Source organism: Clarias gariepinus, chromosome 9, assembly GCF_024256425.1.
Source record: "Clarias gariepinus isolate MV-2021 ecotype Netherlands chromosome 9, CGAR_prim_01v2, whole genome shotgun sequence".
In the NCBI taxonomy this organism is placed as follows: domain Eukaryota; kingdom Metazoa; phylum Chordata; class Actinopteri; order Siluriformes; family Clariidae; genus Clarias; species Clarias gariepinus.
Window position 1 is genome coordinate 24,590,502 of NC_071108.1, and position 24,170 is coordinate 24,614,671.

Genomic DNA, 24,170 nt, shown 5'->3' on the forward strand with positions numbered 1-24,170 from the left:
CTATTGACTTCTACTGCTTCAGAAAGCGCTTGCAATCTAGACGCAGTAACTTCATAGTGAAGCAGTCCAATCCATAAACTCCGCCCATAAAAAACAGTTTGGTCTTTGCGATATTTATTAACTGATCGTGGGTCATAAATATCGTTATCATGATAAAAATACGATTAATCGTGCAGCCCTAGGTGACACGGTGGAAGACGTGGGAAGCGAGTTGTGGGCGTACTCTATCCATGGGAGAAATTTATCTCATGAGGCTGCGTTCTGTGATGCCATACACCTTAGAGACTTTAGTTACTGGTTGATCCGTTTTGTATGTCAGTTGCTCTGGGGGTGGAAGCCCGAGGACAGGCTGGGTGAGCCACAGAAGGCCTTTTAGAATTGTGCATAAAAATTCCCTTTCTGAGACGATATCTGATGGGAGACCATGGAGCTGGAAAACATGAGACACCTTATGTGAGTGCTTATTTTTATGCAAGCTGTTTCTTTAACCGAAGGGGTTTTGGGGAGCGGGATAAAGTGAACAGCCTTAGAGAATTTATCCACCACTAATGTTGTCTGAGGATGCTAATCCCGTGACAAAATCAAGAGAGATATGAGACCACGGGCAATGACGGATAGGTAGAGTTCTGAGAAGGTCCTCCGATTCATGGCCTAATTCTTAGAGCAAGTATTGCAGGAAGATACGAAACCTTTAACATCCTCCTTAACGGTTGGCCAGAAACGTTGTTTAATAGGAAAAAGAGTGCGGGCTACCCACAAATGGAGTCGGTTGGGGGGACGTTATCTGGGCCTGGGTCATGTTCAAGCGCACCTAGCACCAGGTTTTCTATTACAAGACGAGTGTCAGCCACCAGACAATGTGGAGGAAGGATGGTTTCTTGAGGGGGGAGTCCACAGGGGGAGAGAACTGTCGAGAAAGGGCTCAGACTTGGTGTTTTAAAAACCTGGGCTGTAGGACAATATAAAGTTGAACTGGGAAAAGAACAAGGACCATTGTGTCTGACGAGAGTTAAGTCTCTTGGCTGACCTTATACTCCAAGTTTCTAGTCCAGACCAAAAAAGGATGTTCTGCCCCCTGCAGGCTGTGTCTCCACTTCTCAAGTGTAAGCTTGACACCCAACAGCTCATGGTCTCCAATACCCAAACTTTGGAGTTTCCACCTTGAAGAAACCGGCCAATCTGTGACTGTCTTTACTTCGTCTGGGTCCTGGAAGGAAGCAACTGAAGGGATAACGGATCACACTTCATTTGTTAATTCAGGTATCTGGGCCAAAGACAGAAAGACAAAAACAAAGAAAGAGAAAAGGTCTTATCAAAAGGTCTTACCTGATCCAAGATGGCGCCGGTGAGGTCGGCTGCCGTCACGACTGCTCCGACCACCTTTTCTTTGTTTTTGTTCTTTAAGTTAATTTACAGCGTTTCAAAACCGGCAGAATTACCACCATGGAGTACATTAGTTATGATAGAGACACTCTTGTTTCTATTGGTATACAATGTACTCACAATTCGACGTTTTTAACTCCGGATCCGAGCTGGCCGAGTGAGATCCTGAGGGACAACAAAGGACGCGACGCGAAGCGGCGGCCCCGAGGGAAACGAGCCGGTGTCAGGAACAGGCTGAGAGCCCGTGCACACCGCACACCTCTGCCTATTATCCTGCTCGCCAACGTCCAGTCACTGGAAAACAAGCTCGATGACCTCAGGGCCAGGGTAAAGCTCCAGAGAGACATTCGGGACTGCAATCTCCTCTGCTTCACCGAGACATGGCTGAACCCAGCGGTGCCGGACCACGCCATCCAGCCGGCTGAGTTCTTCTCGGTTCACCGCATGGACAGGACGCGGGACTTGGGGAAGTCAAGGGGAGGCGGCGTGTGTTTAATGGTGAACAGCAGCTGGTGCAACAGCGCGAGTGTTGTTCCTCTCACACGCTCCTGCACACCAAATCTGGAACTACTGTCCATCATGTGTCGTCCTTTTTATCTTCCTCGGGAGTTTACATCGGTCATAATCAGTGCCGTTTATATTCCACCACAAGCGGACACGGACACTGCCTTATGCGAGCTGCGTGAGGCACTCACACAACAACAATCACAACACCGGGACGCAGCGCTTATTGTGGCGGGGGACTTTAACAGTGCCAACCTCAAACGCGCAGCGCCGAACTTTTATCAGCACATCACCTGCCCCACCAGGGGCGAAAGGACACTGGATCACTGTTACACTACAGTCAAGGACGGCTACAAGGCACAATCTTGCCCACCGTTTGGTAAATCCGACCACGCCGCCATCTTCCTCATGCCAAAATACAAACAAAGGCTGAAACAGGAAGTTCCGGTTCAGAGGGAGGTCGCGCGCTGGACGGACCAATCGGTCGATGACGCAGACTGGGACATGTTCAAAACCAGCTCCGATGGTGACGTCAGCGTGTTTACGGAAGCGGTTGTGGGATTCATCGGGAAACTAGCGGACGATACCGTAGAAAAAAAGACTATTAAAACGTTTCCCAACCAGAAGCCGTGTGTGGATAAAACCATCCGTGACGCTCTGAAATCTCGCACCGCTGCCTACAACACGGGACTCGTGTCGGGGGACATGGTACCGTACAAGGCTGCGTCATACAGCGTCCGGAAGGCGGTGAAAGAGGAGAAGCAGCGCTACGGGAGGAAACTAGAGTCACAACTCCAACAGAGTGACTCTAGGAGCCTGTGGCAGGGATTAAGGACAATAACGGATTATAAAGCACCAACATCTGGTATGATAAACGCAGACGTGACTCTGGCAGACGAGCTGAACACTTTCTATGCTCGCTTCGAGGCTGCAGCTAAAGACACAAGCGATGCTAATGCTAGCGGCGCTAACGGCTGCAGACAGGAAGTCACTGCCAGCACCGGAAGCGCGTTCATCATCACAGAGCATGACGTGAGGAGAGCCTTCAAGAGAGTGAACACCAGGAAAGCAGCAGGACCAGACGGCATCTCAGGCCGTATCCTCAGAGCCTGCGCAGACCAGCTAGCACCTGTGTTCACTGAGATATTCAACATCTCTTTATCTCAGTCGGTGATCCCCACATGCTTCAAAGAGTCCATTATTGTTCCTGTCCCAAAGAAACCTCAACCTGCTTCTCTTAATGACTATCGCCCTGTAGCCCTCACTTCAGTAGTGATGAAGTGCTTTGAACGCCTGGTCAGAGACTTCATCATCTCTTCACTACCAGACACACTGGACCCACTACAGTTTGCTTATCGTCCAAACCGTTCCACAGTCGATGCAATCTCTCATCTCCTCCATACATCTCTCACTCACCTGGACACTCGGAGGGGGAATTATGTGAAAATGCTCTTCATCGACTACAGTTCTGCATTTAATACCATAATTCCCTCCACACTCACCACCAAGCTGGAGCACCTGGGACTCAGCTCATCAATGTGTCAGTGGATCTCCAATTTTCTGACTGGCAGACCACAGGCAGTAAGGATGGGCGGACATGTCTCAGCCTCCCTCACTCTCAGCACTGGAGCACCCCAGGGTTGTGTTCTGAGCCCCCTGCTGTACTCTCTGTACACCCACGACTGCGTGGCCACTACCAGCTCCACCACCATCATCAAGTTTGCTGACGACACTGTTGTGGTGGGCCTGATCACGAACAACGATGACACGGCCTACCTGGAGGAGGTTGGAAATCTGGAGAACTGGTGCCAGAGAAACAATCTCCTCCTGAACGTCAGTAAGACAAAGGAGCTGATAGTGGACTTCAGTACAAAGCAGGTGAGGAACTACCAGACCCCCGTCATCAACAGGAGCCCAGTGGAGAGAGTGGACAGCTTCAGATACCTCGGTGTTCACATCACGCAGGACCAGGCATGGTCCTGTCACATCAACACCGTGGTAAAAAAGGCCCGGCAGCGTCTCTACCACCTCAGACGCTTGAGAGACTTTAGACTGCCCTCCAAGGTGTTCAGGAATTTCTACTCCTGCACCATAGAGAGCATCCTGACGGGAAATATAACGACCTGGTTCGGTAACAGCACCATGCAGGACAGACGAGCTCTACAGAGGGTGGTGCGATCAGCTGAGCGCATCATCCGCATCGAGCTCCCTGACCTGCACTCGATCTACAGCAAGCAATGCTTGACCAAGGCCAGGAAGATCGTGAAGGACCTCAGCCACCCCAATAACGGACTGTTTACTCTGTTGCGGTCTGGGAAGTGATTCCGCTCCCTGAAGGCCAACACAGAGAGACTGAGGAGGAGCTTCTTCCCGCAGGCGATAAGGTCTCTCAACCACAACCACACCATTATGCAGAACTAACACAATCTTTTCATAATTGATCAAATCTATCAATCTTTTTACATCCATGAACACTATGGACAATTACACGCACACCTTCCTTCATATCTACACTACATGTTGTACGTTTACATCCTGGACCATTGCACAAAGACACTTTAATAACCTCTGCACAAAGACACTTTGGTTCTATGCATATTTGCACACCCAGTACAGTATATTTCAATTTGCACAGTATATTTCTATTTTTATGTATATCATATTTCTATTTTTATTTTTAGTTCTATTTTTCCTAGCACATTTCTATTTTTATTTTTTAGTTCTATTTTTCCTAGCACATTTCTATTTTTATTTTTTAGTTCTATTTTTCCTAGTTTAATTTAATTTTTCTATTTAATTTCTATCGTATTTCTTTTATTCATATTTATTTCTTATTTGTAAACTTTAATTCTCTTTTAGGGTCAATGGCAGTCGTTTAAGCATTTCACTACATTTCGTACTGTGAATGTTTGTGTATGTGACAAATAAAATTTGAATTTGAATTTGACCATCTCACAAGCTCCTATTTTATTGACCCCCTCTAAAGCCCTGCATTAGGTCTCTTACACATTATAACACGCATTTGTCCTTGCTAGTAATGATGATGAGTGCTTATTTTTATACTGTTAGAAAGTAATTTATTTGATCTGATGTTAAAGAGAACAGAAGGATAGGAGTAGGAAGGGAAGAAGAAGAATAAAAATGACAGCCTGTAATTACATGGAACACTGCCAGTATCCACCCTCGTTTCCCTCTCTCTGTTTACTAGGGATGTAATTGTATTGAAGCCAAATAGAATGTCTGACATGCGCTGTTAAATCAAAACTTTGCCATGAATCACCAAACCAAGTTCTGGTTTTAAACTGCAAATAAATTACTTTTTAAACATACTTTTAAATGTAAATTCTGTGCAAAATATTGCACAATGTATGTAGATGTGGCGACACATGACTTAGTGGTTAGAACTGTCGCCTTGCACCTCCAGAGTTTGATTCCCAGCCAAGATCAATTCCCGTCTCTGTGTGCATGGAGTTTGCATGTTCTCCTTGTCTTTGGTAGGTTTCCTCCGGGTACTCCAGTTTCCTCCCACAGCTCAAAGACCTGCAGATTAGGCTAATTGGCATCCCCAAATTGCCCTTAGTGTGTGAGTGTGTGTATGTACGTGTGTTTGTGCCCTGCCATGGATTGGCACCCTGTCCAGGGTGTACCCTGCTTCGTGCCCCTGAGACAGGCTCCAGGCCCCCCCAACTCTGAATACAGGATAAAGGTGTATAGACAATGAGTGAGAGTGAATGAGTATGTAGATGCTTATTTGTCCAGGAAAAGTTGAGTAATGACCAATGGAAAAGGAGTTATGGACCTCAGATATTACCTTCAAACACCTGAAGAGAAGGTGATAATGAGGTGGAGCCATCAAGATGTGATGGTCACACTTATACCTTTGCCTCTGTCAAGAACTAACCTGAGATGACCAGAAGACGTAGCTTTAGCGGTTAGCCCTTTGTAGCGTGAATGGTAAACCCAAACGCGGATGAAACACGAGTAGGCAGGATAATCACGCTTTTAGTCTAAGGACTCTCACAAATGGGGAGTAAGGGAAAGACACAATCTAACCCGCGTCCTATAGATACACACTCGATCAGGAATTGAAACCAAAAGGGTGAGTACTCACAGTTAGGTGTAGGATTTCGACGTGGCATCGGCGAAACTCATTGACTGAGCGAGGTGCTATGGTTTGTTTACCTCTTTTATACTTCCTGGTTTGCGACCGCTTAACTTCCGGGTCCTAGTGCCGGTCGCGTTCCGAGTGTGCATGACAGTACCCCCCTGTCCAGGACCGGCTCCAGACGGTCCTGAGGTGGAGGATACCCTGTGACGGTAGTCCCGGATGAGCTCAGGGTCGAGGATGAACCGTGCTGGGACCCAAGATCGCTCCTCGGGGCCGTAGCCCTCCCAATCGACCAGGTATTGGGTGCCCCTGCCCCGAGGTCGCGAATCGAGGATTCGTCGCACGGTGTAAGCGGGACCGCTGTCAATGATTCGGGGAAGAGGAGCAGGGGGGGTGGGTGGAACCAGAGGTGAAGTGATGAAGGGTTTTAGCTGTGATGTATGGAAGACTGGGTGGATCCGGAGCGCCGCAGGCAGCTGGAGCCGGTAGGTGACAGGGTTAATCCGTAACGTGACGCGGTATGGTCCGATGAACCTTGGTGATAGTTTTCTTGATTCGGTGTGCAGATGGAGGTTTTTAGTTGATAACCATACCTTGTCACCTACGTGGTACAACCGTCCCGGCGGGTGTCGGCGGCGATGCTGGGCGACGTAGCTGGTGTTGGCTCGCTGGATGGCGCGATTCGCTTGATTCCATATCCGCCGACACCTACAGACCAACTGTTGGGCCGATGGTACGTCAACCTCCGGTTCTTGATGGTCGAACATGGGAGGATGGAAACCATGGCACACCTCAAATGGGCTTAGGTTGGTGGCTGAGGAGACGTGAAGGTTGTGGGACAGTTCGGCCCATTTGAGGTAGCGGGCCCAGGAGCGCTGGCGATCGGACACGAAACATCTCAGGTAGCGCTCCAGTTGTTGGTTGGTCCATTCCGTCTGACCATTAGTCTGGGGGTGGTAACCGGATGACAGACTACAGGTGGAATTGATCAGACGGCAGAAGGCCTTCCAGAACCGGGCTGTGAACTGGGGCCCTCTGTCCGAGACGATGTCCTTTGGGAACCCATGCAGTCGGACTACGTGTTCCAAAATCAATTCCGCGGTGTCTTTAGCTGATGGGAGTCCGGCTAGGGTCACCAGGTGCACGGCCTTGGAGAACCGATCAACGATGGTTAATATGGTGTCCTTACCCTCTGAAACCGGCAGGCCTGTGATGAAATCCAGGGCGATGTGCGTCCAGGGCCATCGAGGAACTGGGAGTGGTTGGAGTTCTCCTGGAGTTGGTTGGTTTGTGTCTTTTGCCCTGGCGCACACCGGGCACGCCTGAACGAACTCGAGGACGTCTCTCCTCAAGGAGGGCCACCAAAACGCTCGTTGAATAAATGATAGGGTTCGTCGTGCCCCAGAATGTCCGGCGATGGTGGACGAATGCCCCCATTGGAGAACCTCCGCTCGCAGCTGTTGGGGTACGTAGAGTCGTCCAGGCGGCACGCCTGCCGGTTCGGTCTCTGCCGCCTGTGCCTGGCGGACCCTGGTCTCCAAATCCCAGTGGAGGGGTGCGAGGATTCGGGATGGGTGGATGACAGGCACGGGTTCCGCCCGGGGGAGATCGTCCTCATACTGGCGTGATAGGGCGTCGGCTTTGGTGTTCTTCGACCCCGGACGGTAAGAAAGATGGAAATTATATTGTTCGAAAAATAGTGCCCACCGTGCCTGTCGTGGATTGAGCTGCTTGAGGTTCTTGATGGTAATCAGGTTTTGGTGATCGGTCCAGACGATGAATGGCTCACTGGCGCCCTGGAGCCAGTGACGCCATTCCTCCAAAGCCCACTTTATGCCCAACAGCTCGCGGTCCCCTACCCCGTATCGCTGCTGAGTGGGGTCAAATTTTTTGGAGAAGAAACTGCAAGGGTGCAGTTTCTGGTCTGGACCTCGCTGGGAGAGAACCGCACCGGCGCCCACATCCGACGCGTCCACCTCCACAACAAAGGGTTTATTGGCATCCGGATGAAGAAGAATCAGGGCGGTGGTGAAGCGATGACAGAGTTCCTTGAAGGCTGAGATGGCGGTAGGATTGAGCTGAAATGGATGAGGTGAGGGCCTGGTCAAAGTGGTCAATGGTGCTGCAACTGTACTGTAGCCCCGGATAAAGCGACGATAGAAGTTCGCAAACCCGAGAAACCGCTAAAGCTGTTTGAGTGTCCTGGGTAGGGGCCAGTGACGTACAGCTTCTAGCTTCTGCGGGTTCATGGCCACACCCTGGGGCGAGATGACAAAACCCAGGAACGTGGTGGAGTGCTGGTGAAAAGCAAATTTTTCCAGCTTGCAGTACAGTTGGTGAGCGAGCAATCTCTTGAAAACAGCACGTACGTGTTGGATATGTTCTTCCAGGTGGCGGGAGTAGATGAGGATGTCGTCCAGGTAGACGAACACTCATCGGCCCAGCATGTCTCTCGCGTCCTAATTGCATGGGTTCCCCGGCTCCGGTGTCAACCACGGCAGGAGGTGGAGATCCGACAGGTCCAGTAGTGGAGGTGGTGAGAGCAGTAGGTGGTCGTGGCATGGTGTAGGAGAAGGTGGGTGCAGGCGGCAGGGTCCTAGGGGCTGGCTTCGGGCGAGAGAGGATGCGTTGATCGATACGGAGGGAGAGCTGGATCATCCCCTCCAGGGTAGCAGGAAGCTCTCGCCGGCGAGCTCGTCTTTGATACGTGGAGCCAGTCCCTCGTAGAAGGATGTCCGGAGCGCGGCATCTCCCCAGTCGGTCTGCACAGCGAGGGTCCGGAACTCAGCAGCGTACCGGCTCACGGACGATCCTCCCTGCCGCAGATGGTAGAGCTTGGTGTCGGTCTCCACCTCGCCCGCTGGGTGTTTGAATGTGAGTCTGAGTTGGCGGGTGAACTCATTATATGAGTGCGCGGTGTCTGAATCCGCCCGGAGAACTGCCGTGGCCCACTCAGCTGCCTGCCCGGATAGCAACGAGACCAGAAGCGCGATGCGTAGCCGATCGGTGGAGTACCTGGTGGCATTGAACTCAAACACCAGATCAAGCGCTGTTAGAAACACATTACACTTCCCGTCCGTGCCGTCCCATTTATCCGGGAGTGCCAAAAATACATCAGAAGGAGGGGGAGGGGGGGGGGGTTGGTGCGGCGCCGCGGCCACCGCGACGGGAGACCGGCTAGCCGCGCTATCCACAGCCGCCCGGAGATCCGCGTTCTCCCGCCGGAGCTCCGCGACCTCGCGGCGCAAGGCCGCGACGCCTTGGAGGTCCCGGCGCAGATTAGCGATCTCCCCGGTTAGCGTGTTGATGAGTTTGGCGTGCTGATCAACCACATCGCAGAGGTGCGCGTGATCCGCTGGGTTCACCGCGGAAGGCTCAGTCATTCTGTCAAGAACTAACCTGAGATGACCAGAAGACGTAGCTTTAGCGGTTAGCCCTTTGTAGCGTGAATGGTAAACCCAAACGCGGATGAAACACGAGTAGGCAGGATAATCACGCTTTTAGTCTAAGGACTCTCACAAAGGGGGAGTAAGGGAAAGACACAATCTAACCCGCGTCCTATAGATACACACTCGATCAGGAATTGAAACCAAAAGGGTGAGTACTCACAGTTAGGTGTAGGATTCCGACGTGGCATCGGCGAAACTCAATGACTGAGCGAGGTGCTATGGTTTGTTTACCTCTTTTATACTTCCTGGTTTGCGACCGCTTAACTTCCGGGTCCTAGTGCCGGTCGCGTTCCGAGTGTGCATGACAGCCCCCGCGAAAGGGGATTTTTTGGTTTGGTCTCTCTGGTACTGTAGACTTGTGAAGTGTTCATATTTCTCCTGAGGATAGATGAAAAATCAGCATTAAAAATGAGACAGTTTGTGTAATTTTAGCTGCGTCTCTGATTATTGCTTTACTTGCACGGCCTGCCAGTTTAAGTGTGTGGCTATGTGTTAGTAAGTTTGCTGGTGTGCAATACTTTTTTCATTTTTTAATGTTGTATTGAACAGTGCTCTGTGAGTGCTCCTTTTTCACAAACATAAGTGAATGTTTGTTCACTAATGTTCTCTGATAAACCTCTGAGGGCTTTACAGAACGGCTGTATTCATACTGGGAATAAATTACACACAGGTGGACTATATTTAATTAGGTGACTCTGAAGGCAATTGGTTGCACTGGATTTTTTTTTAGGGGTATCAGAGTAAAAGGGGATGAATACAAATGCACGCCACACTTAAGGTGAATCCCAATTCTACCCCTTACCCCTACACTTAGCCCTACCCCTCCGTTTGGCGCGTTCACGTGAAGGGGTAGGGGTGTCTCATTTCTCTTTTGGTTGGAGGGGTAGGGCTAAGGGGAGGGGCCAGATAGCCCTCGAAACGAAGATTTTTCGGGACCTCACTTCAAACGAAGGGCTAACGAAATTTTCAAGATGGCCGCTCTTTCGAGCAAGCAGACCCGTAAATTTAACGATTTTTTGCCATTAATAAGGATTTTTATGACAAGTTTTTATTATATGTATATTAATTTTAGTCTTGTTTTTGTGTTTATGGTGATGTTTTGTAAAAAAACGTTTGCAAAAAAAACGCTAAAGTTTGCTAGCGGATAGCGCCGATTGCGCAATATTACAAAAATATATTTTTATGTCATATACACTTTACTACATGCTACAAACAAATATGAAAGTTCAGTAGCACGGCAGTTTGCCGAGCTTTTGATAACGCATTGTTTGTTTTGCTTACGGCCATACTGTATGTGTACATGTAAATGAACGGATACGTATGATGACGTATAACAGTTTTGTAGTGGTGTCCCATTTCTTAGGGGAAATATTTTAACCGTTCCCCTTTCCACTTCGTTTTAAGGGACAAGGGGAAGGGGCGAGGGGTAGGGGAAGGGGTAGGGGAAGGGGTAAGGGGTAGAATTGGGATTGGGCTTTAGATTTGTATTTGTAAAAAATAAAGAAAACTACTTATTATTTTCCTTCCACTTTACAATTATGTGCCACTTTGTGTTGGTCCATCACATAAAATCCCCCCCAAAATACTTTTACGTTTGTGGTTGTAACGTGACAAAAATGTTAAAAATATCAAGGGGTATGAATACTTTTCAAGTTCAAGTAGGCTTTATTGTCACTTCAACCATATACAGTTAGTACACATTGAAACGAAAACAACGTTCCTCCAAGACCAAGGTGCTCCATGCAACATAAATTTACAACATAAATTAACAGAAAAACTAAACTAGCTAACTAAGACGCCTAGTTAGCTGGCTAGCAGAGACAGGACAGAGAGACCTAACATAAATTACAACATAAATTAACAAAAACTGCAAAATGGTTTTTACTAATTATAATGCCTTTATAAGTAATATGTCCTGCATATATGCAAAGTAAGCTGCATGGACACATCAAAAACATTCAATTTTATGTCTGCAGCAGAGGATTTAACCACAATGTTAAAGTGGAAATACTTGATGGATAAGTATCTGCCTGTATTTCTCAGCATTGAGAACACCGTTAAATCTCCATATTTAGTTGCAGAAATGCAGCTCCGATCTTGCAAGGAACCTCCTTGCAAACAACCTGCTTTCTACTACAACCAAATATTTAACATTTTGACATTTTAATCAGTCCAGAGCACTGTCACAGATTCTGTAGTGACAAACATGCAACTTTTTCTCAGTTCTCGCTCACTCTTAGGAGCTCACCTTGTGTCTAAGTTGGCTAAGTGCCATCCCCTTTAGTAGGTGTGTGAAAATGTGAGGCCTATAAATCTGGCATAGATACTATAGTCTATGGTCTCAATATGATTTCCCCTGGTTAAATAAAGGAAAAATAAAAAATAAAAAAATAAAAAATAGATGGCTGGAGCAAATCACCTAAGGACATCAGGCTTGCTTTGCTCTTTAAAATGGAGGTGTGGAGCTTAGCTCAAGATTCTCAAGCCAGGAGAAAGCATGCAGACGTTAACAGTTGCATATGAGAGGGGCGATGCCATGTTCCCCAGGGACTTTCAAGGTGTGCGGACTACACGCCGCTCTTTAATAACTTGCTGAGGAACAGCCGCTGAAGGACCGCAGAAGCTGCCCTTTTAGTTTCGTTGAAACTGAGCCAGCCATTGCAACTCATAAAGGTTCGGGAGCCAAGAGAAAACATGTGGACGTTAACAGTTGCATATACTGTAAGGGCCGATACCATGCGCCCCAGGAACTCTAAAAGTATGCAGATTGTACAACGCTATTTAACTACCTGCTTAGGGACAGCTACTGAAGAACTGCATAAGCTGCTCTAGCATCTTCAGTTTCATTGAGGCCAGCCATTGTGACCCAGCCGCTGAAAGGAAAAGGCCACTTCTTCAGCCTCAAGGCACCCCTTCCCCAGTCGGGGTTGCTGCTGCAGCCACTGGGGAAGCGACATCCACAGTGTCTTATTTGACCCCTCTGCCATTCTTCCACTTTCATCGCTCACCAGCTGAGTGACTACATGCCAGCTGGTCACTGCTTCCGACCTGCACGTGCAAATCTGCACTTTTTTCCTCCCTCTCTTTCCTTCCTCCCTCCATAAATTCCCCCTCCTTTTCCTATTTTTTCTAAATAAAACCACCCTGTTCCTGTACAATCTTGCCTGGTACCTGTGTGTCTGTGCTGCATTCCAAGTTCATATATACAGTACATATGTATAACTATATGTATCACTCTGCATTACAGGTGACCAAGTTAATTAAGATATCTGTTAGTCTTTAGCATGGGTGAAAGTAGGTCAGTAGTGTCCTCAGTACTGAACACAGAGTAGCTCGGAAGTACTTTTCCTCACTATTAATTCCCTTTATGTTGTTACAAATTGCTCCTGTGTTTTTTTTTTTTTTATATACCTAAGGTGACCTACATAGATAACTGGCTTCTAACACAAGGCTGAATCCCAAATTCCATGAATTCCTTCCTAACCCCTAATCAAGGACACTACTTAGTGTGTGGGACAGGGGCATTCTACACCTTATATAGCGCACAAGCTTTCTATTTAACACTCTTTGGATTCAATGCCAGACCCTGTAGGTTAACATAACTGATATTATAAAGTGGAATCAGTAAAAATATAAAGAGAATCTAACAAATGAGATTTACAGGACTTTCAACCACCTTCATGGTTTATTCCTATTACCTTTGGCTACATAGTACTAATAAGATTTTAGAACTACTTTCACCCCTGTTAATTACAGTATGTGACAGACTCCACTAGAATCTAGGTAGTTCTCCTAGTCACGGAAGGACATGTGTTGGCAGAGCAAACCAACTGGTTAAATGATTGCACAAAATAAAAAAAAAGCTGTTGAGAATAAATTTTGTTTGTGTAACTGTTGTATAAAAGCAATATTAAACAAGATTGTACTGTTGTACTGAATATTATAACAGCTGTAATGCCTATGACTGCATCACATAATTTAGCATACCTTGCTAAACAAATGCAAAATGCCTTATTAGTCTATTCATTTATTTTTCAGAAAAAAGACTGGCTCTGTCTAAATTGTCAGACCCAGAGACTAATGTCTGGTGGACTTGATGACCCCCCTCTTCCTTATGGATCTCCAAAACACCAACAAGTGGGCTCTCCTCGGCATCACATCCTGGCCAGTCAGCAACCTGCTCCACAGCCAACATCTCAGAAAGTGTCCACTACTCAACAGGAAGGATCGAATGCAATTTCACGACAGCAGAATATTCCAACAGCTGACAGGGCTGTTCCTGTTCCTGCAACTACTGTCAAATTGGCAGGAGATCCAAAACCCGTTTCTCAGTCCTCTTCAGCTCTTACCACAACTAAATCTATCAGTGAAGCACAGAGAAAGGCAGTGACAAAATTGATCAATGAGCCTGAGCATGTTTCTGCTATCACTGAGGAAAATAAACCTAATTATAAGAAAGGAACCACTGAGCCCAGCGTCACCACCACAACTAAAGATGAAAAAAGGAACTCCCAGCGATCCAGATCATATGAGGTAATTCTCTATTTCAAAGCATTATTTAAAAATATCCAGAAAAGGCCCCATGTTTAAGAATATTCAAAATATTGAACAACATAGCACCATGGTTAATTTTTGGTATTGTCCTGACTTTTGTCATAGATAATATTCTGGAACAGTGGTTTGCAATAATAATAAGTATAGGTGTTATATTTTGAACCAAAAAAAAAACTATTTAGAGGGCCCAAAATAACGTCTTAAAATCTATATGATTTATTAAACTGCTGTAAATAATTAAAATGAGCTGTGCAAATAATGATTCAGCTAATAGTCCTATTTGCTTTTGACAGACCCCAGTTTACACTTATATAAATCTAATTTATGTTAAACATGCTATGATGTATGAAACTGTAACAGTTAAACATGTTCAAGCCAGAATTCACAAGAAAACATGGTCCCATAGTTTGTCTTTTCTACTGAAATTAATGGCACAAAAATATATAGATACCTAAAAAATCTCATCTGTAGGTCATCTGTGTGTTGCCACAAAGCTGAATTCACACAGTTGTCTTAAATGTCTTTGCATGCTATACTGTAGTATTAACATTTTTATTTATTGGAAAAGTTTTGTATTGATATAACCTCATGTGATAACCTCAAATGTGCAATGATATCTTGTCGTTGTTGATAAGCAATGAAATATAGGGGATAAAGTACTCATAAATTAGTTTTGGTTTTATTTGTATCTATTTGTATCTGTTAACATTTTGTACCTTTTGTTAGTGTCAATATTACTATACTTAATCATATATAATCTGTAATCATGGATTATATTTTGAATATTTAACTGCAAGTCAGTGATTTATTACACTTAAATTTACATGCATCATGATCCGATAGAAGTTTGATTGTACAGATACACCATATATTAAAGTGATTAGCTGATTAGTTTTGTGCCATACAGTACTTATCTTCCATGTGCATTAACCAGCCATGGTTTGGCAAATGTATAAGATGAAATTTAATTTGCACTTTAAATTTTTTGGTGTTCTTAGGAGACAAGCAAAACAAATAGCACTCATGACCTATCACGGAGTCCACAGAGCTTGAGTGATACAGGCTACTCGTCAGATGGGATCTCAAGCTCACACAGTGAAATTACTGGCCTCATCCATGAAGAAGAAATAAAGTTAAGTGAAAAGAGTATGTCTGGAAACCTTACGCCCCCAAGCCCTTCAGAGATAACTAAACTAGAGAGCTCCATGCGACCTCTACTAGAGTCAAAGGTATTCTCTGAAGATGAGAAAACTTGGGATAAACAACATGGTAGAGACCGGCACCAAATGGGCACTGATAACAGAAAGCACAGATCTCAAACACTATCAATTAGTCCAGAGCAGTATGATTCAGATGAAGATCTGGAGGATATTATGGAAGAAGAGGAGGATCCAACTGACTGGGAGACTAAACCAGAGCTCAGAACCGTAACTGCTGCTGGAGACTCAAAGAAAAAGAAAAAGGCTGAGCCTAATGATATAACTGATGAAGAGTTTATGAGAAGGCAGATCATGGAGATGAGTGCAGATGAAGAAAATGAGGATGAAGAGGATGAAGAGGAGTTGGAAGAGGATGAAGAAGAAGAGGAAGATGAAGATGACGAAGGATATGGTTACCAAAAGGCCAAAAAAATACATAAGCACATAAGTGACTCAGGAAAAGAAAAGCGCCGTCTCACTCACCATTCAAGCAGCTTTGAAGAGGAGAGCAAAACGACCTGTGAAATTTACAAGGGATCAGCTGAGGAAGGAGAGGAGGACCTAATTGGTTCACAGGGAGGACTACGGAGATTTAAGACAATAGAACTGAACAACACCAACAGTTACAGCCGAGACATGGAACTAAACAATGAAAATGATTTGAGCCTGGACAGAGAGCCTGAACTAGAAATGGAAAGTCTTACAGGTTCCCCAGAGGAAAGATCAAGGGGGGAGTATTCCTCTACTCTTCCTCCTACAACTTCCAGCTACAACTCAGGAACATCTCCTACTTCTGTATCCTCCATGGAAGATGACAGTGATAGCAGTCCCAGTAGGAGACAACGTTTAGAAGAGGCTAAACAACAGAGGAAAGCCAGACACCGGTCTCATGGCCCCCTCCTGCCCACCATTGAAGACTCATCAGAAGAAGATGAGCTAAGAGAGGAAGAGGAACTTCTTAGGGAACAAGAAAAAATGCGAGAAGTGGAGCAGCAAAGAATCCGAAGTACTGCCAGAAAAACTAAAAGAGACAAAGAAGAGTTGAGGGCACAGAGACGAAGAGAACGGTCTAAAACTCCACCGAGCAACCTGTCCCCCATTGAAGATGCATCTCCAACAGAGGAGCTAAGACAAGCAGCTGAAATGGAGGAACTTCATCGGTCTTCCTGCTCAGAATACTCACCTTCAGTTGATTCTGAGGCTGAAGGGTTTGAAATGTCATCTAAGCTTTATAAGTCAGGTAGTGAGTACAATCTGCCTACATTCATGTTACTATATTCTCCGACTGAAAAGCCAGAGACTACATCCTGTTCTACTGTTACAACTACCTCCTCAAGTGGAAAACCTCTAAAGAGTGCAGAGGAAGTTTATGAAGAAATGATGAAAAAAGCAGAGATATTACAGAAACAACAAAAGCAGCAGCAACAGCAGTCACCACAACTGTATAGCAGTAGTTCCTATCAGGAAGATGATAGAAGAAATGGAAATCAATATGAAGATGAGTATGACTATATTGACCAAGATGATACAAACTATGAGAATGAGGACGCAAATAATATCTATGAGGAAATACGTCAGACTTCACAAAATATTACCAAACAGTTGGATGATCAAGTAGAAATGGATGTGTCTTATGCAGATAAACACCTGTTAGACACTGGATCAGCTTTCGCTAAACTCTTGGAGCAGAGCAATGCTCTTCTCACTCCTGGAACAAGCCCTACACAACTCTCAGCTCCAGTATCATTTTCAGAAACTGGAACAGGAGGACGAATACCTGATGTCAGAGTAACTCAACACTTTTCCAAGGATGGCCATAAAGATCGAATTAGAAATCATGCTGGCAAAAATGCCATGATACCCTCAACTGCTGCCACTACTATCACTGCATATGGCATATATGCCAGGGATGCTGTCCATGTCTCACAAACCACTACTAGTCAAACAATGACTTCACAACAGAACACATTGTATAGCCGGCATACAAGTAGCTCCGTCACAACCTCTACCAGTACTTCCAGTGTGTCCAACAAAATAGCTGAAATCACTCAGGCTTATAATCAACGGGAGGGAAGAAGAGCCTCAGAAAGAGTCCAAATAAAAGATGGTGCAACACAACTTGAATCGGTAACTGAATTGCGCTCTCACAATGTCTATGCATACTACAAAGGAAGTCCACCACTTTCTCCAACTTCACCTCCAACTCATACACCAACTCGGTCTCCTTCAAGGAAAACAGCTGAATTTTCAACTCAGACTTTCAGTCCTCCAGTGATAGCACCCTCGGAAGGTTCTGGTCCTACATCTCCTATTATGGCACAGGCCACTCAGACACCTTATAGAGCTATCTCACCACGGCTGTTTAGACAGCAGTCCTCTCAGGATGCCACTTTTATGGTAATAACAGTTGGATCAGAGCCAACTAGCCCTCCAAAGCCACTTACAGTTAACACTGCCACCTCTCCCTTATCTTCCCCAACAAAGTTTAGCTACCCTTCATCTTTTGATGCTTATTCACCATCTGTAAGCCCTCCTGACACACCACCACACCAACAGGCATCACTGCATGGTTTCTACAGAGCCCATAAAGTTGAGAGAGTTAATGTTGGTACAAGCATGGTGACTGCTGCTAGCTCTTATGCTCGTGGTTCTCTTTCAATGGAAAACATATCTCTGTGCCGTATTTCCACAGTTCCTGGCACCTCAAGAGTTGAGCAAGGGCAAAAAATACACAGTGCAAGTGTGGCAGACCTAAGAACTGCGACTAAGTCATCTCCAATTATAATAACTGATCAGGGAATTGACTTGACTTCCTTTGCCACAGAGTCTCGAAAATATGCAAGCAGTGTAGAAGGGAGCCCTATTCGCCATTCCACAACTATCCAGCCTCTCATAATGAACTTGAATGCTCAGGAACAGTCACATGTTGTTGCTTCCACAGCAACAACAGTCAGTGTAACTGTTGCTGCCTCAATGTTCATTCCTCAACTTAAACAGCCTGTGGTTTATGGTGATCCCCTTCAGAACAGAACAGATATGGGCCAGGGCATGGGAACAGTGGTATGCCTTGTACAGAACAAACAACCACCAGTTGATGCATCTATACCAAATATTGATGCCAAGCTAGAAGATCTTAGTATTCAACAACAACAACTACTTAAGCAACAGCAAAAGTTACAACATCAACAACAGCTTTTAGAGCAGCAACTTCAGCAACATCATCACCTTCAGCAACAGCAGGCTTCCTTCGCAAAGCTTAGTTTATCTAGTCAATTTCCACTATTAAAGAAGGACCTAATTGTTACCCAGACGAGCACTACACCTGCTATCAGTGCAATATCCCCAGCTCTGGCACCTGAGATTTATAACTTTGGCAGTGCTGTGGAGTTGAAGGGTAAATCACCTGTTCAGCCTCAAGTTATGATGGTTCAGCTGGATAGTACTGCACAAGGAAAACCTCTGACCCAGTTGATGAAATCAGAGGAAAGTCAGGATGCAAGGGATATAACTGCACAAATCAAGAAAGAGAATCAGGTTGTGTGTTGTGATGTAGTTTATAACTTGCCATTTGGTGGTAGCTGTGTGGGTGGACCATTCTCCCAAAAACCAATGGTAGAAGAGATTACAAATGTTAGTGAACCATCAAGGCCACCTTCTGCCCCACCACAGCTCTATGAATCAATGGAGTCAAAGCAAGATAAGCAAATATGTCATGATTTCACTTTGAAATCATACACTCTCCCTTTTCCTGGCCGATTGCAACCATCCTTATCTGAGACCAATCTTGCAGAAGCAGGGCTTCAGTCCTACTCTTCTAAACCTGACATGCATGCCTCTGTAGAATTATCAATGGATTTGAACTCAGTTAAGCATGGTTATGAAGGAGGATTTCTTGGAATGGGTCTTCAATATGGTTCCTACACAGATCTTCGTCAGGGTGATGTGGTAGCTCGAACTCTCCCCATGCGCAGGTACAGTTCCCTGTCAAACATAAGTTCGGATTATGGATACTCTTCATGTGACCTTTCTAGTTTACCAGATTCTAACCTTGCCCAGTATAGTGCCACTACTGCTAAAGAGATTAGTAGAATGTGTGCAGCCCTTAATTCAATGGATAGGTATGTTAGCAACCCTGATTTCTTGCAGGTAGGTCGAGGAAGTGGTCCAACAGGCAGAATTAATTTGCAGCAGAGTCTAAGACCCAGCTTTATATATGGCCCAGATGGAAAGGCTTTTTCCCAAGCTCTAACAAGTCTCATTAATGCAAGACAAGCAAGCCTTAGAGCCATGTATCCTTCAACAATTAGATCAGCAGATGGTATGATCTATTCAACTATAAACACACCCATTGCATCCACTGTGCCAATAACAACTCAACCAGCTTCTGTATTGCAGCCATTATTAAGAGGTGTTTACAGACCTTACCTCACACCAAATATGACACCAGTGCCTCTGGCCAGCCTCAACAGAATGCCTATACCCCCCAGAACGCCTCTCATAGGACAGACAACTTACCGTTTTCCAACACCTCCTAATGCTCCTGTTACAACTTCTGTTACTGTGAATGACCCAGTTGCAATTACCACCGAGCAGGATGCACCTATCTATCTTGGAAAATCACCAGTAAGTTCATCTGCAGCACTAACCCAGACTTCTAACTTACAGAGTAGCCTAACCACATCAATGGCCACACAAATGATTGCTCAGGCCAACACAAGCCAATCTCAAAAGCAGCCATTAAATCTTTCTCAGCCACATCTTCAAACACACATTCTTTCCCAAACACCAGTACAACTTTATCCTCCTGCTCAAAGTCAATTTCCACAACAATCTGTTTCAACACAGCCAGCACCTCCTACACAATCAACTACAGCCACTGCCTCAACTCTGGGAGGTCTTCCACAAGAAAAGGAGATAGAAGAAGAACACTTGCATCGTCAACAAGAAAAGTTATTGCAATTAGAAAGAGAGAGAATCGAGCTAGAAAAATTAAGGCAGCTGCGGCTACAGGAGGAGCTTGAGAGGGAACGTGCAGAATTGCAGCGGCACCGGGAAAAGGAACATATACTTGTGCAACGGGAAATTCAGGAGCTCCAGACTATTAAACAACAGGTTTTACATCAGCAACAAGCTGAGAGAGAAAGCCAACTGGTTATGCAGCGAGAGCAACTGGCCCAGCAAAAGCAGCAACTTGACCAGATACAGTCTCTGCAGCAACAGCTTCAGCAACATCTTGAGGAACAAAAGAGACAAAAGACTGCAGTTGTGGCATCAGCAACTAGTACTCAACTTATTTATGACCAAAGTGGCAGAATTCTTCAGCCACAAGACCTGGTTCCTGATATACAACATGGTGATATTCAAGTTCCTTCCAGGTCTCTATCAAACTCTGTTTCAGAGATGTGTCTGAGGAATAATGAGGGCCAAGCAGATAATAGGTCTATGCGGAAACAAAGGTCTCTGCCTCGTTTACAGGATGGTATTGAGGGGGAGGTAACAATGTTTTCTCTGCCCACTAGAATTGTAGACAGCAGTGTACAAACAGATGATGAAGATGAAGAAGAAAGATATTTAATGTCCAGAAGAAGAAGGACTAGACGTAGTGTGGATTGCAGTGTACAAACAGATGATGACGAAGATAAAGCAGAATGGGAACAACCTGTCAGACGGAGACGTTCTCGTTTCTCCAGGCACTCTGAATCAGGTGCTGATCCTAAAACTGAAACATCAACACTGACTGCCAAAGTTGCATCCTCTAGTATTGCCATCCAGACCATTCAGGATTGCTCTTGCCAAACTGAGACAGATCAGCTAGACAAAATCTCCCCAGCAATACAAGTCACAGTATCGGATCCCAACAGAGTTGAGATTGTCCACTACATATCTGGTCCAGAGAGAACGCAGAAGGGGCAAAGCTTAGCTTGTCAGACTGACCCTGAGTCCCTCTCTCAAGGTGTGGTAGTCCCACAAATTAATGTGGCCACTACCGTTAGTCCATATTCCACTAGTGCACAACTTGTTGGAACAGCAGATCCACTTTCTTCACGTCAACAAGGTGTTTCAAAGTTTGAGAGACGTAAACCAGATCCTTTGGATATTAGCTACCAACAGCACCATCTTCACAATGAGTCACTGTCCAGTGTGATTCGTCAACCACCCAAATCTCCTCAGGTGCTGTATTCTCCTGTATCTCCTTCATCACCTCATCGTGTCATAGAGACATCCTTCTCATCTAGCGAGAGGCTGAATAAAGCCCATGTTACTCCACAGCAGAAGGCATATACAGCTGAGTCGACGCAGAGGCACCAGAGTTTACCTCGACCGATGAAGAATGTCCAGAGATCCTTGTCAGATCCAAAGCCTCTCAGTCCCACAACTGATGAACAAACAAAGGCAAGGATATCCCTTTACCATCAACAAACACTTCAAAATCAGGTATGTAATATAATAAAATATTTTGTGTGAATATATTGATATAGGGAAAAGAGATTTTGAAAATCTGATATCTTGAAAATATTCTAGATTAAAATATCCCTTTTTCTAAGACTAATACAAAATTTTGTATTTTTAAAATTATAATTTGAGAAATATTGGGCCTTGTGTAACAAGCGAAACACACATTTTTATTTTATTTTCGGTCATCTCCACAATTTACTCTCATTTTGTTTGTACCCATTCATTTCAGGGATTGACCAATGTTTTCTTATTTGCTCTTCTCTTTGGTAAGAGAAAATTTTACAAGTGGTCGAGAAAACTCTTACCAAGAAAATGAAAAAAGAACCTCCCATTTTCACAGTCTGCAAATTGTTTGTCTGAAGGACATATATCATATTAGGATTTATAGTTATTGGAGCATTTGAATTTTGGGCTAAAAAGATGCTATTTGTAAATTGATTCCATCAAAACCCTTCGACTATAAAACCCTTGGATGCTTGGATGTGTTTTGCTTCTGAATGTTTTACATATTCCTATTTTTAAAAAAAAATCTATTTTGTAAAACTCTAACATAGGTGACAGAGGTTGTGTCTTCACTTCATGTGCCAACCAACCAACTAACCACAAAATAAAAAATAAATAAATAATATATATACAATACAGAGTACGTAAAAATTCCAGGTGATTGATATATATATATATATATATATATATATATATATATATATATATATATATATATATATCAATCACCTGGAATTTTTACGTACTCTGTATTGTTTACTTTGTTTAAGTTTATTTTTCATTACTGTCATAGTTTTCTTATTATTTTCACTTCTCTTGGTGGCATCCCTCCCACTCTTGCATGCACTGGCCCTTACATGGTGTTTATAGGTATTATCTATGCTAATTACATGGTAATGATATTTCAGTTTAAAAGAGATTCAAGAGAATGTTGCTGTTTTGTCCAAATATTTAAGGGGTTCCTAAATCATACTCACAGACCACTTTAAGTTATCGCTGCTGGAGCATTTAAGGAAAATCCTTGTAGGAGGTTGTAGCTAATCCAATAAAATGGCTAAATTCAACCCTGACCATAAAACTATTAAATACCATGTTTGAATAAACTACTACTTCATACAGTGAGATTTTTTTATGGCAATATGTGGCGGTTTATAGTTTCTGTAGTCACAGATAACCAAAGCAAAGGTGCCCAGGTTGCTGTTAACAGGTGGAAATCATAGCTTTTTTTTTTTTTTTTTGCATGTCTTGACAATTCTTAGCATATTGTGAGGAACAAATCATGAACTTTGTAGGTACATATTTATAGTTTGTGATGGTTCTACATGAGCTTGGCAAGGTTTGTGGCAGTGTCGAAGCCAATTGTACAGTTTGTTTAGGATTATGATTACAATCATAATCCTAAACACACTGTACAATTTTATAGCTAACGTGTAGCTAGTTTACCAATAGAGCAAAATTTTTTTAAAAAGTGTGATGTGTTTTTGGACCATAATTCATGTTTGTAATTTAAATATTTTTGTCTAAGTGCTCATTTTAATTATGGCAAACATAAAATAGAAATCAATGTGTCATCAAGTATTTTTCAATAAGGCCTCCGAGTGGCGCAGTGGTAAAGCGCTCGCCCTATCATCCGGAGGTCGCTGGTTCGAACCCCGGGTGATGCTGTTTTCCTCTCACAGCCGGAGGCACAGAGAGAGCTGATTGGCCGAGCTCTCTCAGGGGGGAGGGATGAGAGGTACTTGCGCTCCCACATTAGTCACGGCGCTACAGCCAATCAGGGGCGTCTGTGAGCTCGCGCGCACGGAAGGAGCGGCTAGCGCTTTCCTCCGAGTGTGTTACTCCGCCCCTAACGGTGCGTGAGCGAGCAGTTCGAAAAGATGCGGTCGGCTCGCGTCACGTGGTTCGGAGGAAACACGGGATAGCTTTCGTCCTCCCGACTGAGTGGTTGTAGTAGCCTCGATGTGTGTGGAAGCCCCCTAGTGACGGGGAGTAATTGGCCACGACTAGATTGGGGAGAAAATCGGGGAAAAAAGAATTGGACAGGACTAAATTTATAAAAAAAAAAAAAAAAAAAGGATTTTTCAATAATAATATATGAGAAGTGTCGAACTGTAGAAAAGCTGTGTTTAAATAGAATCAAACTAGGTTTTATTTATGTAATATTTAATGTTTTAAACTGTATTTTATACTGTCAACATGAACATAATTCCTATGATACTTTAGATGGCAGCGATCCATAAACAGTGCCTCGATTAGATTGTACATTTATTTCTCTGATTTCCTGGTATTGCTGTTTAGTCTGACAACAAAAATAGAAATAGAACTATAAAATTAAATGATTTGGTAATTGATTGCCTGTGCTAATCTAGTAAGCAGAAAAATTTAAAGACTCTTAGATATACTGTATATTGGACAAAGTTTTTTTTCTACGGAGTCAAGAAATGTTTAGAGGAACTGCAGTACTGCATGAATCATGTGGTAAAAAAATTTAACGCTGTTCTCATTGGTGTGAGA

The 24,170-nt window shown here is 44.5% G+C and overlaps 1 protein-coding gene across 1 annotated transcript in view; it reads left to right on the plus strand.

Annotated features, from left to right (window-relative positions):
- Positions 1-24,170, plus strand: part of bsna (bassoon presynaptic cytomatrix protein a) — a 119,555-nt gene that overhangs the window by 71,328 nt on the left and 24,057 nt on the right. Inside the window, exons 4-5 of the mRNA XM_053504585.1 lie at positions 13,483-13,977; positions 14,997-21,632. Of these exons, the coding sequence (XP_053360560.1) occupies positions 13,483-13,977; positions 14,997-21,632 (7,131 nt within the window). The remainder of the gene's footprint in view (positions 1-13,482; positions 13,978-14,996; positions 21,633-24,170) is intronic.